Source organism: Salminus brasiliensis, chromosome 1, assembly GCF_030463535.1.
Source record: "Salminus brasiliensis chromosome 1, fSalBra1.hap2, whole genome shotgun sequence".
Classification (NCBI taxonomy): domain Eukaryota; kingdom Metazoa; phylum Chordata; class Actinopteri; order Characiformes; family Bryconidae; genus Salminus; species Salminus brasiliensis.
In genome coordinates, this window is record NC_132878.1 from 7,087,766 (window position 1) to 7,105,791 (window position 18,026).

General features: G+C 44.0%; 2 protein-coding genes across 2 annotated transcripts in view; both read left to right on the plus strand.

The window, feature by feature from the left end:
- Window positions 1-5,979: 5,979 nt before the first annotated feature.
- On the plus strand, window positions 5,980-17,902 carry lzts3a (leucine zipper, putative tumor suppressor family member 3a). The gene is made up of 5 exons (XM_072660093.1): window positions 5,980-5,993; window positions 11,590-12,189; window positions 13,046-13,621; window positions 15,051-15,371; window positions 17,660-17,902. Exons 2-5 carry the CDS (start codon window positions 11,680-11,682, stop codon window positions 17,900-17,902), a joined length of 1,650 nt encoding a protein of 549 aa, XP_072516194.1. The 5' UTR covers window positions 5,980-5,993; window positions 11,590-11,679.
- A 55-nt stretch (window positions 17,903-17,957) lies between these two features.
- The window catches only part of LOC140537836 (phosphoinositide-3-kinase-interacting protein 1-like), a 30,789-nt gene continuing 30,720 nt past the window's right edge, over window positions 17,958-18,026 (plus strand). The window contains exon 1 of the mRNA XM_072660104.1: window positions 17,958-18,023. Within this exon, the coding sequence (XP_072516205.1) occupies window positions 17,958-18,023 (66 nt within the window). The remainder of the gene's footprint in view (window positions 18,024-18,026) is intronic.

Here is an 18,026-nt window from a genome sequence, read left to right on the forward strand (position 1 = left end):
ATCCAGACCATCAGAACCATCAGCATTATTATATATAAGCTAAAGGAGTCCAGTTTGGCATGCTGGCTTCTCTGGAGGCTTTTGGAAAGCATATAGGGTCTAGGAGGTGTTTATGAATTAATGTCTAGATGAAGAAGCTTCACAAAAGCAGGCCAGGCCATCAGAACCACCAGAACCACAGAACCATTACATATAAGCTAACAGGGTCTTTTTTGCACCTTGGTTTCTGTGGTGGCTTTTGGAGAGCATTCAGGCTCCAGGAGGTGTTTATGCTTTAATGAGTGGATGAAGAAACCTCACTAAAGCAGGCCGGACCATCTGAATCGTTACATGTAAGCGTACACAGTCTTTCTGTGGCTGTTGGGTTCTCTGATGGCTTTTGGTAAGCATCTAGAGTCTAGGAGGTGTTTATGCATTAAGGTCTGGATGAAGAAGCCTCTCCCAAGCAGGTCAGACCATCAGAACCATCAGAACTATTACATATAAGCTAAGAGGGTCTTTTCTTGCACCTTTTTTCTGTGATGGCTTTTGGAGAGCATATGGGGTCCAAGAGGTATTTATGCATTAAGACCTGGATGGAGAAGCTTTACAAAAACAGCTTGCCATCAGAACCATCACATATGTCTATTTTAGGGTCTCTGTGTGTTGTGCTGGCGGCACACACACCTTCACAGGTGCTGCTCAGGTGGTCCGAAGGACTGTGGATGAGTAGAAACAATGCAGTCACAGATCTAATCCATCAGTGCATGGATCTACTGCCCGAGCAACATCATCATCACAATGTCTCCCATTATCTGGAGGAGGGAATTATAGAGACGTGTGTGTGTGTGTGTGTGTGTGTGTGTGTGTGAGAGAGAGAGAGAGAGAGAGAGAGAGAGAGAGAGAGAGAGCACAAGAGACACACACTCACACAGAAGACAAGCTGTGTGTGTGTATGTGAGCACACAGGGCCTATATGAAGCATGGGAGTGATGATGTAATGCGTGTGAGTGAGGGACTGTAGCAGAGAGAGGGAGAGAGAGAGAGATAGAGAGAGGTAGTGGAGGCACGTGCCACTGCCAATCCAATCCAGCACCCCTGCTGGACACATTACGGCACTGCACACAAGCAGCGCTACCAAGATGGCACAGGGCTTAAAGGGATGGTTCACTAAAAAAGCAAATGTACACGGATTTAGTCTTACCACAGACATAACCCACTGGCCGAAATGCGACTGCTGTTTGCTTCTTTTGTCTTTCATCTGGAGCAAGGAGGCTGATGCAGTGGAAGGCCAAAGGTGTCACCCGAAAACCCAATTTTGCATTAGCTTTTAAATTTGATCAAATCGCCAACATTTCTGCACGAGTCAGTTGTAGACAAATTAACACAGCACGCTTAAAACTGCGAGGGCATCAGATGGCGGAATTATTAGAAGTTGTATCATCATGCCAACCTAAGCAACGTAGACACCCCCCCCCCCAGTCTAAAGTATATCACTGCTGTCCAATGAAAAGCATGTATTTCCATTTTTGTCCATTTTTAGTTTTCCTCATCATCTGAACCCTGTAGCTGCTTCTGTAAACTGCGTGATTACTTCTGGATGAATGGACCAATAGAAATGCTCCAAAATGACCCGCTTGTCCTGTAAAGTTGCTAATTTAGAGATACATGTTTTTCATTGGACAGCGACACTATCTAAAATTTTAGCTATCTGTGCAGACAAGATCAGGTCATGAAGCTGGTGGTATTTTTATTATTATACTTACTATTATTATTATTCCTGTGCTCACTGGTTCTGACGGATATAAAATCATTATAATATAATTTTAAATACTTAAACAACCCAGAAAGTTTGTCGTGCGCAAACTCGTAGCATTAAGCTGAAATTCCACCTTACAATCTGCCTCCTGAATGTTCTTCACCATTTAAGATGGAACGGTAAATTCTAGTAGAAAACTGAAGAATAATGCCGCGTTCAATTTTCCTCGGATGTCGGAGCTGGGAATGATGTCACACTCGAGTTGACCACGTCCCAGTTAAAGTTTCTGTGTACGAGTGGTTGGTGTGGTGCAACAGATAACTCCACTACTTGCCAGTGAGCTACCGCACCGTGTGGGAGACTGGGGTTGGATTCCTAGTCTGGTTGACTATACTGCGCTGCACCAGTAACAGTCCTTGGGCAAGACTCCTAATACTACATTGGCCCACCTTTGTAATACGAGTAACTGGATAAGAATGTCAACTAAATGCCATGAATTTCTAAACATTTCCAAAAAACTGTTCACTAAAGAATTCAGTGTTTACCATAACTAGTTTTGGGCGATTTGGTAAAAATATTACATCACAATATTTATGTTATTTATAAATATGTAATTTTCACTATACTCTATATACTTTATATGTATCACAATAGATGTGATCACAGACAAAATGCATCAGTAGTGATGGATTTTTAAAAACTACCATCCAAACACTCCCATATTTAGTATAGTCATTTGTATTGAAAATGTGCTGATCTTCATTAATGAAACCAGTCTAATTACTAATTACTGTTGATCAGTGTTCTTTAGGCACTGACTACATCCTCAATACGCTTCCAAAGGCAAATTGTGTGTCACGATAACAAAATTTATCACAATACTATAAAATATTGTCATATTGCCCAACTGTAAGCTGCACAGTATATTGTTTTTCAGCAGCGCCATCGCAATGTGTGCATGCGCAGTAGTCACATGGCAGGGCGTGCGATGTCTGGTGCAATATCAAATTATATCAAACACATCATGCTTATACAAAATGAAATTCCACACTGATCTCATTTTCCATGGCATTTACCATCTACCAGAGGCAGATTATATTCTGGCCACATCTGGTGAAAATTCCTGTATTTTTAAAGATCGCAATGTATATCAGAAAGATACTGCAGTGTCCGTTTTTTTCAAGTGTCCTGCAGCCCTAGAGTCTAGTATTATTAATAGTGATCATCCAACACCTGGTTTGGTGGTAAATCAGGGCTTAATGATGGTAAATCAGGTGAGCTGCTGCTGCTGCTGCTGCTGATGGAGTTGAACACATCCTCCACGCTGTGCTGGCTGGACTGGGGGGCGTCCAGGAGAAACCTGGAGGAACCGAGCTCTGTTCTTCAGACTAGCTCACCAACAAGATCTCACTACTTTCTTCAGAATGAGAAGCTCTTGCTCCTTTTTACTGTATTTATCTTCACCTGCAACTGTTCTGATGGGATCTGGAATTTCAACAAGCACAAATGATTATAAATAATATGCTTATACCTGATGATTACCTAGTAAATATCCACCCACCAAACATGGAGATCTGTAAGATATCACAAAAAAAGACGTGGAGTTGACCACAAACACAGAATTATCAAGCAAAATCAATTATTATTGAACAGCCGAGCGTTTGAGTGCAAAAATAAAAAAAGAGATTAAAAACTGAGTTTAAAAACATGAGAAAGGTTAAAAAGGCTGCAATATACATCACATCTCATAAACTTGTATGTTACTAGATGTATGCTAAAATCCAGAGTACTATTTGTTTTTAAAGTGTCCTGCAGCCCTATTACATTAGCCCTAAGAGTCTATATTCTATAGTCTAATATTATTAATAGTGATCATCCAACACCTGGTTTGGTGGTAAATCAGGGCTTAATGATGGTAAATCAGGTGAGCTGCTACTGCTGCTGCTGCTGCTGCTGATGGAGTTGAACACATCCTCCACGCTGTGCTGGCTGGACTGGGGGGCGTCCAGGAGAAACCTGGAGGAACCGAGCTCTGTTCTTCAGACTAGCTCACAACGCTCCATACGCCTCCATGCACTGTGCCATGACATCCTTTATACCCCTACTATTAATAATAGTAATAATAACGGCATTAATATTATTTAGGAACCACAGCAGCTCAGCAAGACCACGTAAAGTTACAGAGCGGGGTCAGGGCCGAGTGCTGAGCTCAGAGCAGAGTGCAGAAAAACCTCCAATGCTCTGCAGATCCAATAACTGCAGAGCTCCAGAAGTGAGACCAGCTCCATATTAATGCCAGTGGGTTTAGAATAGGATGGCATAAAAGCTCCTGTAGTGTAACATGTACCTCAGGCTGATGGCAAAATTACACACTCTACAAGCTACAATACCCAGCATGCCTGTAACTCCTACGTCACACCTGACAACCAGTCCCCGAACCATCTCACAATCCTCCTCTCCTGAGTATATGCTGTATGTTTTACCCGTGTGTGTTTTACCATTACGTGTACATGACCTGTTTGACTGTTTGAAGTATGGCCTGCCTTGTCAGCGGTTGTAGCTCTTGTTACTATTCCGAGTTTTGACCTCTTTTTGTGTACTGACTTCATTTTTGGCTTTTGTCCTTTGGCTCTGATTCTGACCCCTTTTCTGGCTCTGTTGTTGATCTCGGGTTTATGATTTTGATGTCCTGGTTGCCTGCTTACTCGCTTTTAACCCTTGCCTTTTTTCTGACCATGCTGAGACGTATTGCAGGTTTTTCATGATCCAAATGTTTGTGGACACCCTTTCTAATGAATGCAGTGAGCTACGTTAGGTTGCAGCCATTGCTGACACAGATGTGCAAATGCACACGAACACACACAGCCTGTCTAGTCTCTGTGGAGACGTACTGTGTCTAATGCCAGGCGTGGGCTAGGGGGGTATAAAGCCCCCAGCATTGAGCTGTGGAGCAGTGGAACTGACTGTATTCTCTGGAATGATGGATGGTGCTACATCCAGTGCTATTGGGACGAGTTGGGGTGGTGATCATCTTCCAACATCCTGATCTTAGTAACGCTCTAGTCGCTGAATGCCGTCAAACCCTCACAGCAGTGCTTCTCCACAATGTAGTACAAAGCTTTTCCTGTACAGTAGTACAGTACTTTTTATTAATACCCTTGACTATTGTTCCGAACAAAACAATAAATGAGCAGGTGTCCCAAAACTTTTGTCCTCATAGTGTATCACAGTGTATTGAATTGTAACCCAAGGACGGTAAGAAGCTGTATGGTGATTTTGCAGTTGGAACAGCAGCGTGGTGCTGGGATATTTGCCTGTACCAAGTCCTCACATGTCACGTCCTGATGCATCCTCGATAACACGGGCCAGATGTGAGCTTTTGATTGAAGCAGTACTTGGGCTGCACCTGATGCCGTTTCACAAGAACACAGGAGCGCAAGTACAGAGAAGACCGCCGACTGAGAATCGGCCCTTCGCAACCAGCCAAAAAACTCCCAGAATAAGACGTGACCTAAACGTTATGTAAAACCCAGGCTTTTTTTATTATTATTTTTTAACACATCGAGCCACAATATTAACACACGCCACGTAGAAGATGAAGAATACTTAATACTTAATAGTTCAGTTTCAGCATTGTCCCAAAAGTGTTGTCACTATCTCGTGGGTGCTCTTGCTAACGCCAATTTTTAACTCATGTGGAGGCCGAGAAATCGGATGCACTGGGAAATAAGACTACTGAGCTAAAATCCCTCTATCAGATTTCTAGACCATATAAGAAATCGGAGCATGCTGTTTACATGACCACTTAATAATCAGATAACTGATAACTTGGAGTGTATTTAACAGATAACTTGGGGTGTATTTAACAGATAACTTGGGGTGTATTTAACAGATAACTTGGAGTGTATTTAACAGATAACTTGGAGTGTATTTAAACACACTCACGGTCTCACCAGTGCATTCACACTGTCCCTGTCAAATGCACCTAATCTGTGCAGGAAACTCAAAGGTAAAATCACCTACAGTAATCAGTGAAATCAGCGTCTGCATGGGTGAATGTTTAACTAGCAGTTTTAAACTCCAGACATAACAAGGTGTGTCTCTCTGTGTTGAAAACAAGGCTCTGGAACTAAGTTTTGTCTTAATGTTTAGTCTGAGTCTCACTATGGCTTACATTACGTTAAGTGCTAAGCACTCCAGTTAACTCATGGACCTCATGGAACTTCCATCTAGGAGGGTCCCGCTCAGGCTGCCGGTGCGTATCTGATATCTGAAGACTTTTTCAATATCGAGGAAGTTGGTCAGATCTAGGCACTGTTTAAATGTCCAGTGACAGATGTTTAAATGTTCGGTCCTAGTCCATGGATGTTTATCATTATACAGTCAGGGTCTTATCATATGTTCTTTTAATGTGTGAACGGGTTAGTGTTGGTGTTTATCTGCTCGACGTCATGACGTCAAGTGCTTTGTTAAATTTGGTAGACCGTCATTGATGACTATATTGGTTGGGCTGCAGTGTTTACGTTATTTGGTCAAATCAGTTCTGATACATTGAGTGTGTTTACGTGATCATACATCATCGGATGTGTGCAGTTATCTGATAATTCAAGTGGTCAGGTACAAAAAACATTATCCATTAAAATCCATATTAAGGATTAAAGACTAAAAATCTGATTAAGAAATCTGACAAAGAGCTCGATTTTAGTTCATTAATCAGATTTCAGCACATGAATACGCTTACCCTGATTTCTTTGGGTATTCTCATTCTGCACATAAACACAATTGAAACAGAATAGGGCAGATCCTCGTTTAAAAGCATTGTGCACTATTAGAAACCATAAAAGCATAGGTATCCATATTTTCTGGTAAATGTTTCATTGTTTCAGTGGTTAAATGTGGTACGACTATGTCCCGAGGGTCATGAGTTCGAATTCCAAGCCATGCTGCTTTGCTGTCAGCAGCCGGAGTTTGAGAGAGCACAATTAGCCATGTTCTCTCCGGGTGGGTAGATGGCGCTTCTGTTAGCTTGAGGCGTCCCAGCATCGTTCTCCAGGTGGTCCAGCAATGCTGCCCCGGAGGCAGTGGCTGGCTTTGCATGTATCTGAACTCTTTATTGGTTAAATGGTTGCATTACTATTGGATTACTGACAAAATCTGATTTTCTGCTGTTACCTCTTGAGACCCTGCGTCCTCATATGAAATCATTACATTTCTGCTCCTCTGCACCATGATACCATGAGGACACTCCATGAAAACGTGTCTTTTTAAACACATGTAAACATCTGGACATTTAAAATATAAATAGAAATGCAGTTTTCTTGTGAGGACTGTATGTGTATATATGTGTAGTATGAAAGTGAAGAAATGAAGTTACCAGCAGTTTAGAAATACAGCCTGTTGTATTGTTTATTATGAGTCTCTCAATCCGATACACACGGTTATCATGCAATACATTCAAAAGACTGGAGCACATTTTTCCCATTATTACTGATTATACTGCAGGAAGCCCAATACATATAAAACAAGCCCACAGAGACCATGAAGGCAGAGCATTTTTACAGTCAATCTGAAATCAGAATGTTATTTCTTTACACTGTTAGTTCATGTCATTGGTCATTTAAGCACAATCTATAGGTTACACTATTTAAAATGCATACACATTCTTACAAAAGTCTTTTTTTGAGTTTGGGGATTTTTTGGTTAAAATACAGAGATGCTTCTGATGTTTGGCTGATGTAGATCATCGTAGGGGGTTGGCATTTGACCTCGATAGTATCTTGATGATCCAGGCTTTTTTCTGTCCTGCCCCAAAGTGGTGGAACGAGCTTCCCCTGGGTGTCCGAACAGCAGAGTCCAACACTCGCTGTCTTCAAACCCAGACTGAAGACCCTCCTCTTCTGAGAGTACTTGGGGGAACAGTAGAGTGGTCTCCTTACTGACTTGTGTTTAGTAGAGTCTAAGATTAGAGGATCTTTAAATTATTAGTCTATTCTAACTAGCTGAGGTTTTTCTTGGGTAAATAGTGAAGCACTTTTGTAAGTCGCTCTGGATAAGAGCTTCTGCTAAATGCCTTAAATGTAAATGTAATATAAGCTGCTGGAGTTGCTCAGTTGGTTCTGTGTTTGAGTTCTCCTCCAAGTTGCTTCTTGTCTCGCCTGGACAAGGCAGATTCACATGACTACACACGGTGGTATGTTTTTAAGGGGACAGTACATAAAAACACACAGTGGGGAAAATAGCAATGCAATATAACATTGAAAAATATAAAAAAATTGAAATAATCAACATGGGCAAGATTACCATGATCTGAATGTCTAAATAGCTGAGCAAGCAAAAGATGACCTGATGGCCAGGAAAAGGGCCTGAAGCAAACATTTGGACACCCTTCACAATTAATATTTAGTAACAGCCTCTGTAGCAAGTATCACAGCTTGAACATGCTTATTGTAGCAGCTAAGGTTTAGCTGCTCTGCTAATTTGAGGTCTATCCACAGAGTTGTGATGATGTTGAGGCTGGGGGACCATGACAAAACCTTTAGCTTGAGCCTCTAAGTAGTCCATTGTGGATTTTGAGTTGTGTGTAGAAGCTCATCCTCTTTTCATTTTCAGCTTCTTTTTTTTTTTTACAGAATATGAGGACATGTTTTTGTTTTTTTTATTTTTTATTTTCGCAAAAATGGCTTCCTGTACAAAGACTACGTTTAGTTTTTATACTTGTTAGGTCCTACTAGTCCCAAATAGCTAGGAGAAATAAAAAATGTTTAACATTTAGACTAAATAATAAACACTAGGCTTATTATTTAGTTGTTATTATTAGCACTTGTTGCATGAAATCATGAAATTAATAAATTCTTGAAAAAATGAGGACACTCCATGTCTTGGGGTGTAAACATTTGGACCTGCCTTTAAATGCTGTTAAAAATGCCATTGTGGATTTTGAGTTGTGTGTAGGATCATTATCCTGCTGTAGAATCTCATCCTCTGTTCATTTCCAGCTTTTTTTTACAGATGTTGTAAAAAATATAATGTTTATTTGCTTCCAGATTTTTTCCAGGTTTTTTTCATTGAATTCATTCTTCCTTCTACCAAGGAAATGTGTCCTGTGCCACTGGCTGCAGCACAAGCCCAAAACATGACCCGCCCATGACCGTGCGTAACATTTGGAGAGGTGTTCTATAGAAAAAAATCTATTTGAACTCTATTTAACTTGTTTCCAGAATGCCTGAATTTTGTGGTGAGGACGCATCTGGCGACTCTTCCATGACGGTTATATTTGTGTAGGTGTTGCTGCACAGTAGAACAGTGCACCATCACTTTAGAGTCTTTCTTGGTCTTCCAGACCTCAACTTCACCTCCATTCCTGTTACCTGCCATTTCTTAATTACGTTACGTACATTACCAACGGCTAACTGCTTTCCAACTTCCTTTAGTCTTCTGCTTTGTGGGTTTATTTCATGAAAGCTGTGATTCAGTTCTCCAATGCTACACGTCATAGGCTGTGTAGTATGCCATGGAAGTATAAGTTGCTCCATTTAAAATTCATGAACAGAGCACTGCATGAAAGGGCATACAGAACGATGTCCAGGCTATTCAGCTGTTTTCCTTTAAAGCAGGAGTTTTTTTTTTTTGCCCAGTGTTTTTTAATAACTTCAAAGTGGCTCAGCCAATTGGCTGTGGAGCTGGATCTGTCCATTTTATACAGACTGATGCCATATAACCTCGTTATAACTGCACATGAGCAGCAGATCGTAGGGTTTGAGTTAAGAATACCTACATTTTCAGTTATTTAAAAATTGTTGAGAAGGATCTGGAGGGAAGTTTATCATGGCTTCGGTGGTGTGTTTTCATAGATAGGCGCATGTCTATTGTTTACACTATATGATATGCATTATGTGTCACACAAACCCACGGCTTATAAAAAATGTGAATTCAATGATCTGCAGTTTCTGTTAAATTAAATTAAATTAAATTAAATTAAATTAAATACAAATAAATGAAAGCATTTTCTATCCCGAACGTCCGAACCTTAGGCCTTGTATTCTACTAGTAATGCTTTCAGTGCTTTTAAAACGGCATAGTAGATAAATAAAGTCGCTAGTTAGCAAAACACTTTGTGGCGGTGAGGATGTGGTGGCGGCTCAGGAGCTCAGGTGTTTTGGTCCATATGGGGGGGGGGGCACTGGAGGGACATCTAGGGCAGTGGTTGCTCAGCGGTGAGCGCTCCGGGCTATTGGTGACAGGGTTGTGGGTTCGATACCTGGGCTTGGCAAGCTGCCGCTGTTGGGCCCTTGAGCAAGGCCCTTCACTCTCTGGAGTGTGTGTGTGCTCACTGCCCCTGGTTCACTAGTGTGTATATGTGTGTGTGTGTGTGTGTGTGTGTGTGTTCACTACCACAGATGGGTAAAATGCGCAGGACACATATCTGAGCTAGGCATTAATGCTGCATTCATTCTGCTTGTCAGAAGCTCCTGCTTCCCACTTGCGAATTCGAAGTTACGAGCGTTAACGTGCTTTGTTGTCATAGCGACATGAAAAATGTCGGCTAATGTAATGTTAATAACTTGTGGCTAGAAGGATGAATAACATTGTTCTATGGCAAGTTAAATGCACACAGATTACAGATTACAATAATGTGCACAAACAACCCTTAACAGCAGCTGCACTGTTAAAAATAAAGAAGCATGTACTATACAGTACTGATTCTGTCTTCTTCTCCGCCATGTTAAAAGGTTGACGGTCACCTCGTCTCGGGAAATCTCAGCAATTTCGACTTTTTTGTAACTTGAGCGGCTGTTCATGTGCACCTTCCAGTCGGGAACTCATATTTACCGTAATACCATAATGGCATATGAATGGAGAGTAGGCCTGGTGGTGAACACGCAGGGCCTGGAAGCCTATGTGGGCCGCTTGAAGCTAAATAGTACCCTGCTAGAAAAGCGTAGTACTTAGAGCTTCATTTAGACTTATGTTTGTTTGAGTTACTTGTGTGTGTGTGTGTGTGTGTGTGTGTGTGTGTGTGTTGCCTCTGACTTGTTGGGACGTTCCAGTTGAAATTTCTGGGAAAATCAGCATTTCAGTACAAATTGGAACAGAGATCGATTCTCAATCTGCGTTCTGGTCTGTACTTCCTTGTGTTCCTGTGGACTTTCTGTGAAACATCATCAGTTGCAGCTCAAGTACTCCTCCACTCAAAGGTCCACATCTAGCCAAGTGCAGTCCGACTGCCCGGATCTGTTCTTGTCTGAACTTGGCTTTGTACTTTATCATATGTCTCTGATTCCTGTATCCATCGTTTCAAATGAAAAGACATTATATCAAAATAGATCAAATATATGTAGCTGAAACTCTGCAATATAGCATCACAGTTATGCAAAAACCTTTTATTATTATTTTTTTTTTTATGTTTTTACTTTTTGACATTTGAATGTGAATGACAGTGGTTCTTTGCATTGTGTCCAAATTTGATGATGAATAGACCAATAGAAATGCTCCAAAATGACTTGGACTAATATACTTTTACATTGTTTTCCATTGAAAGCTAAGAAGGTTGTTTCCTTTTCCTGTTTTGGTGCTGCTGTTTTGGAGATACAAGGCTCACGCCTGACAGTGACTATATGTTAGATTTTGCATGATTCTGCATCCAACACAAGCCCACACGTCGTTTCTGTCCTCACAGGTCAGGTGAGGTCTCCAGCCGGACTGTATTGCAATGAAATTGTTCATATAATTGAAAATTCTAGCTTGTTCCATGCATTGTATTAAATGAAAGTAATGCACTCCAATGTGTTCCTCTGTGTTTTTGTATCACTGACCCTTCCCTCTCTCTCTCTCTATCTCCCTCTCCCGCGCAGTGTGTGCACCTGCGGCCCACCCTGGCCGCCCCACACGCCCCGGCTTACTGTTGCTGCGGGTGGCCGAGTGAGGGGCCCCGCGCTCTTGGCATGGGCAGCGTGGGGAGTGGAGCCTCCAGCCAGCGGGCCATCACCATGCGCAGCGTGGGCACGCGCACCACCCCCAACGGCCCCCTGGCGGCCCGCCGGCGGCTGGATGACCGCAGCTTCAGCGCAGACCGCCTGCCGCCACCTGCCACCAAAACGGCCGGGGTGTCCGTGCCGGACGAGCCCAGCGGCTACAGCGGCCAGAGGGAGGGCCATGGCCGCGACTCCTCCCACAATGCTTCTTCCTCTTCCCACAACGCCAACCGGCAGCACACAGTCAACGGGGAGCGGATGCTGTCCAACGCCTCCTTCTCCAATGGCGGGTTGAGGAGGGAGGGCCACAGGCGGGGGGAGAGCATGGACCTGTGTGGGAACAGCATAGTCCTCACAAACGACAAGAACGGCAGCCACCAGGCGCCACCGCCGCAGCACAAGGACAAGAGCAAAGCCAGGCCAGACAACCACAACCCCCCCAACATCCTGCCTGTCTCCGGCCAGCTGGAGCAAGCACAGGTACAGCACGGAGTAAGCGGGGAGGGGAAGGTATTCTGATTTTGGCTTTAGAGTGTGATAACGCTATCATTCAGTCTCAGACCTCACCCCAACTGAAATACTGTGCTGGGACCTTAAGAAAGCTATGCGTAAATAAATGCTCACAAACCTTAATGAACTGCAGCAGCGTTGTAAAGAAGAGTGGGCCAAAATTCCTCCAGAATGATGTGAGAGACTGAAAAAGTCCTACAGAAAGCCATTCATTCAAGATACTGCTAAAGGTGGTTCTACAAGCTGTTGATTGATGGGGTGTACTTACTTTTTCACACATGGCTTTTCCATTTTGGCCTAGCGTGGTGGAATCTGTTGTGTGGGGTTGTTCATCTAAAGTGGTTTTATGTAATTTATGACTTGCCCATGTCTTTTTTCACATGACCGTAGCAATCAAGACAGTTGCCAAATTTCCCAGGAGTTGATGTCTCAGCAAATTTAGCAAATTTAGCAAATTCAAATCACAGAAAATCCAAGAGCTACAGCCCAGACTCTGTAGGCCTGTTAGCATGTTAAATATCCAAGTTCCTGACAGTACAGTTAGAAGACTGAACAAGTATGGCTTATTTGGAAAAGTGGCCTGGAGAAAGCCTCTTCTGTCTAAAAAGAACATGGCAGCACATCTTAAGTAAATGACTTTGGTTGGGGTGAAAAAATGCTCAGATTCGGGTTTACAAGTTTATTTACCACCCTGTTATGCTCCTTTAAAGTCTAGTGTGTTTAGTGAACCTAAACACATTAGACCTAAAAAAAAGATACAAGCACATGATAATTGCATTGAGCTTCCGTCAGGCAAACTCATCTGCTCTCTGTTCTTCTTCTTCAGGACCCCGACACACTGGTCCGCCCCTCTGCCTTTAAACCTGTGGTCCCCAAGAGTTTTCACTCCATGCAGAACCTTGTGTGCCCCCTTCAGGCTAGCGCAGGTGCTGGAGGGGGTCCAGGCAGCAGCGGCAGCGGAGGCAGCGGGGGTGAGAGAGGAGGGCAGGCTGCCTCCGGAGCCCGCCGCGACCAGGACAGTCCAAATAACCGGGGGGTAAATCACTCTGGGGGCGGCCGGGCAGGACAGGGCAGCCTGTCAGACTCTGGGAGGAACTCGCTGACCAGCCTGCCCACCTATGCGGGTTCAGGCTACGGCCCCCCACCGGCCCTGGGGCCACTCAGTGCCTCCACCAGCCACATCAACCGGCTGGGCACAGCCGGCCTGGACAAGCCAGACAAACCGGGCTACCAGAACGGCCTTAGTGCCTCTGACAGCGGCCGCTCCTCCTCAGGCAAGAGCTCCTCATCCTATCAGCGGCTCAGCCACCTGAGCGATGCCCCAGCTCCTCTACGGCCCTCACCGTCCTCGGACGATGTCATCCGTGACCTGGAGGATCGCCTCTGGGAGAGAGAGCAAGAGGTGAAGAGGGTGGATACCGCTTTTTTTTTTATATTTCTCTTATCTATAACAAGATCATACTGTGTGTTTTGTGTTGTATATAAATAATAGAATATTATGACCACCCCTACTTTGGAATGGACTTGGCCCATTCTATCAGCTCCACTCACCATATAAGAGCACTTTGTAGTTCTTGAATTGCAGTCTGTAGTCCATCAGTTTTTCTGCATACTTTGTTATCCTCTTTTCACCCGCATTATTTGGGTGGTGCGTCATTGTCAGCACTGCATGGTGTGTTAGTAGTGTGTGTCGTGCTGGTATGACTGGATCAGACACAACAGTGCTGCTGTAGTGTTTAAACACTGTGTCTGTCCACTCACTGTCCACTCTATTAGACACTCCAACCTAGTTGGTCCACCTTGTGGATGGACAATCATAGACGGAAGCTTTGTATCTGTTTGCTGCACAGTCTGTGTTGGTCATCCTCTAGTCCATCATTAGTGCTCTCTAGACGCTGCCCACAGGACGCTGCCCACAGGACGCCGTTGGCTGGATATTTCTGGTTGGAGACACTGAGGTGTTTAAACACTCCAGCAGCACTGCTTATGTCTGATCTACTCATACTAGCGCTACACACACACACACTTCTAGCACACCACCACCATGTCAGTGCCACTGCAGTGCTGAGAATGATACTACCTCTGCTTTGTGGTGGTCCGTCCTGGTCGAGGGTGAAAGGATAATAACAGAGTCTGCAGAGAAACAGATGAACTACAGTCTGGAATTATAGAGCTACACAGTGCTCCTATATGGTGAATGGGCAGAGTCCATTACAGACCAGGGGTGATCATAATAATCAATATGTTATATATATATATAAATTGCTTATGAGGTTTCTGACACTGTATGTCCATAAACATGGATGAAGATATGAAAGATATTCTGTTGTGAACTGTTGTAGTGGCCTTATTTTAATCTAAATCTTATAGATTATGTCATACAGTACACCCAGTGGGTTACTTGGACTAAATGGGGCAAGGTTTCCCTCAAGGCCATGTGGTTTACACTGCTCTTTTTTTGTTAATTGTACTACAGGTATCTACTGTGATATTACAGGTTTGCTGTATGTGGCACAGCATGGCTGTAATATAATGAAGTAATGCTCTTAACTTGTCAACTTGGTTATCATTTATGTGATTTTGTATGATGTAATGTCAGTCACAGCCCAAGAAAAGGCTGCAATCAAGTATTTATCTAGGGATCTATCATTATATAGCTCAGCTCTGTTTGGCTACATTGGCCGTTTCTTTGGTAAAATGCTACTCTTGTTCTTCAAACATGCATTACTGAGTGCTCAGGAGACAGCAGGTCTGCCACACACACACACACCAAACGCATAACACAGCTCCTTAACTTCTTTAAGCAGGAATTTGACCATTCTTGTGCCCAGGTGCTCCACATGCGACGGAACTTGGACCAGAGCGAGGCGGCCATCGCGCAGGTCTTTGAGGAGAAGCAGCGGGTTTGGGAGCGTGAGATGGAGGAACTGAGGCAGAACTACGCGGGACGGCTCCAGCAAGTGACCCGCCGTGCACAGCGCTCCCAGCAGGCCCTGCAGGCCCAGATCACCCGTCTGCAGCAGGACAAGCGCCGGCTCCAGGACGAGATGACTCTGCTGCTGGCCCAGCGCGAGGAGCTGGAGAAGAAGTGCCTGGACTACAGGAAGGAGCAGGCCGACCTCCTGCCCAAACTGGAGGAGACCAAGTGGGAGGTGAGAGCAAAAAGGTTAAACGCAAGTAGACGGCAGCACTGAAGGGTGATGGATGATCAACAGGTAGAGGAATGTCCTTTTTTTTTTAAGGTCTAGTTCTTTATTCACTAAAGCCTAAATTAGACATTAAGCTTTGTAACCATTTAGTCCTGTAAAGCGCTGCAAGTCTGCAAGTGCTGTTAGCATCAAGGCCGCGCCTCATTTGGCTGCAGCCAGAGCAAACTACAGCATAGGACATCGCCTGGGCCAGTTTTATCACGTCTTTAATATTCCCTTATGTCGTTGGCCCCTACATGAGTGACTATACTCTAATATCTCCTATTGCCTAACAGCTTAAGGATGCTGCTGTCCAATGTCCAGTGCTCAGGCTCCCGGTAAACAGCTGTTACTGCTGGAGCACCTAAAAGACTAACTACTCACATGTTGAACGATAGTCTTCTATGACCAGAGTATTTTTAAATGGCTCCTCAGGGTTGGCCAACCCTGTTTGACATGCAAATCGGGGAAGAGTGGTGTTCCAGTGGGCTAGCTTTGGCCTTATCGTTAGCATTGGCCTTGGCTTTCCATTGCTTGAGCCAGTATAATATTCCCTTTAGTCACTGCAGATTGCCGCAGACAAATATCGTTGAATGACACTCCTTGAATATCAGCTATTGGCTAACAGCTTGCAAATGTCCCGTGCTCTGGCTCCTGGTAAACAGCAGTTATTGCTGTTTAGCTACTAGAGTCTCCTATGACCAGAGTACTTTGAACAGACTCCTCAGTGGGTTTTTCGCAGACTGGGGCAAACCCAGTCAACCCATCAACAAATCAGGTGAAAGTGGTGTTCCAGTGGGCTAGCTTTGGCCTTATCGTTACCATTATCCTTAGCTTTCCTGGCTATGCCGCTGAGACATCACCCATTTGCTTTGCTTTGAGGGCTCTAACGCCAGAGTCTAGGGGGTGCTAGCTCTCCCCGAGTCACCTGGGGCTGCTGGCAATGAATCCTGCTCTCGTTCCCTTAAAAAACCCTGGATGTGCACCTCTAGCTGGTCCACTTTGCAACCAAAAAGCGAATTAGCTAGCCCCTAGCACAAACACAGCCACTGTCATTATCACTAGGGGTGAAAAAGGGGATTCAACTAAACATGCCACACTCTGAATAAGCATAAAGCCCAGCAGAAGCCAATAGAAACTGTAAAAGCAGTCTAATATAAATATATAAAATATATATATATATATATATATATATATATATATATATATATATATATATATATAAAAATAAGCTTAAAATTAATGTAATTAGTGTGAGCCTCAAAACACCAGCTTTCTTAGGAGCACTCAGAGCACTGAGCAGGAATCGACAGTGTCTGTTAGATGCAGTAGCTAAAACTAAATCAGCTTCAGTGATCTGCCATGGTTTGAAATGCATTTACAATCAGATTTGTACAGATGCAGATGAGTCTGGACCTTCTGGTCACTCAAATCTGATTTCCAAGTTTCTTTTGCGTCACTCGCAACACGACAGACGACGACCTCAACAAATCATCAAACCTCCTTGTCTCCTGCTTCCGCGTTAAAAAGCAGCCTGTAAATGCCTACTTAGTTTCCACAGCAGTTCATGCAGATAGGTTTATGATGTGCGGAAACGTGATCCGTGCTAATCGCTTGCAAATAACAGACAGTGCAGACAGACATCTCACCAGCTCTGATGAAGTCCGATTTGCCTGCAGTCCGAAGGCACAGAGAGTCTTTATATCTAAACTAATGAGCACCACTATAATCAGGTGTGCCTTCTGATCAGAATCAGGTGAGGGGCAGAGCTTGAGGGGGCTTGGCAGTGGCGTAGCCGGTCGAACTGTACAGGCACATGGCCCTGTGCAATACCTGATCTGGCCAGGAGAGGGAATCTAGAAAAATAGAAAGCATGGAAAAAATGTTCAGGGTCAGCCTTGTCATGGTGCCCCTCCTCAACAGCGGTATCTTTTTGGTATTTAACCCACAACCATGTCATCTACAACCTAGCGCTCTAACCACTGAGCCACCACTGACCAGAAGCATGTCACACAGTAAAAAACAGTAGTAGCAACCACCTTAAAGTCATGCTTTTATTCATTTTATGATTCACACACTATTTTCCCTGGATATTTACTTCATATGACTCTACATTACTCCATTTCAACCAAAAACAGTATGTCAGTCAAGATACCACATATATTTTTAGCCCAACCATTTTTGTGTTATTTAAGACATGAGAGTCTGCTTATGTGGCAGTTTGGAGGTCATCCCCTCTACCTGCTCTCTAGGTGTGTCAAAAGGCAGGTGAGATCTCCCTGCTGAAGCAGCAGCTTCGGGACAGCCAGGGCGAGGTGACCCAGCGGGCCGGTGAGATGGTTGCCCTGCGGAATCAGCTGAAGGAGCTGAACGCCCAGCTAAGGGAGAGGGAGGAGGCCGAGATCAGCCTAAAGGAGTCCTTCTGCACCAAGACACTGGAGCTGGAGCGCTGTGAGGCTGAGCTGCAGGCCATGCTGGCAGAGGTGCGAATTTAATACAAAACTCACCTGTCACATCTGTCTCATCTCATTGTGTAAACACAGGGTTCACATGAATCTGGACACGAACCAACATCCAGTGAGAGCACAGTGGCTGCATGTTCCAGGTTCTGCACGAGTA